This window comes from Penaeus monodon, chromosome 15 (genome assembly GCF_015228065.2).
Source record: "Penaeus monodon isolate SGIC_2016 chromosome 15, NSTDA_Pmon_1, whole genome shotgun sequence".
Classification (NCBI taxonomy): domain Eukaryota; kingdom Metazoa; phylum Arthropoda; class Malacostraca; order Decapoda; family Penaeidae; genus Penaeus; species Penaeus monodon.
The window spans coordinates 27,618,854-27,619,350 of NC_051400.1; the positions used below are offsets into that span (position 1 = coordinate 27,618,854).

General features: G+C 48.5%; 1 protein-coding gene across 1 annotated transcript in view; it reads right to left on the bottom strand.

Moving 5' to 3' along the window:
- LOC119581883 overlaps nt 1–497 on the bottom strand; it is an 11,971-nt gene that overhangs the window by 6,805 nt on the left and 4,669 nt on the right. The window contains exon 3 of the mRNA XM_037930043.1: nt 100–296. Coding sequence (XP_037785971.1) covers nt 100–296 — 197 coding nt within the window. The remainder of the gene's footprint in view (nt 1–99; nt 297–497) is intronic.

Genomic DNA, 497 nt, shown 5'->3' on the forward strand with positions numbered 1-497 from the left:
CAGACATATCAGACAAGGTACAAACGCTAGTGTGTCTGTATGCTTATGCGCGTGAATTTGGTGCATATGTGCTTAGTCTGCGTCTGGATCACACCGCACCTGGCTTTGACTGCCCAGTTGTCGTGTAGTAGGAGTAGCTGACGACCCTCTGGTTCCCCCCGCGCTGCGTGGCGAAATCCGAGCACGTGGATTCTCCCTCGAAGGAGAACCGGTTGAGGAACCTCTTGGGAAACGCCTCCGGCCGCTCTCTGGCCTCGCGTTGCCTCTCCTGCAGGATCCTCACGTCCAGCCCTTGCCTGCAAGAGCCAAGCCGCCATTTCGAAGGACCGATAACTATAATCTTTTTACATAGCAACATAATAATCTTATCACAATAGTCTACATATATAAAATATATGATAATACAATAATCTCATTACAAAGGACAAAGAAAAAATGTATATATAATAAGTGCCATAGAAACGTCAAGGAATAGTCCTAACCCCCCCCCCCCCCCC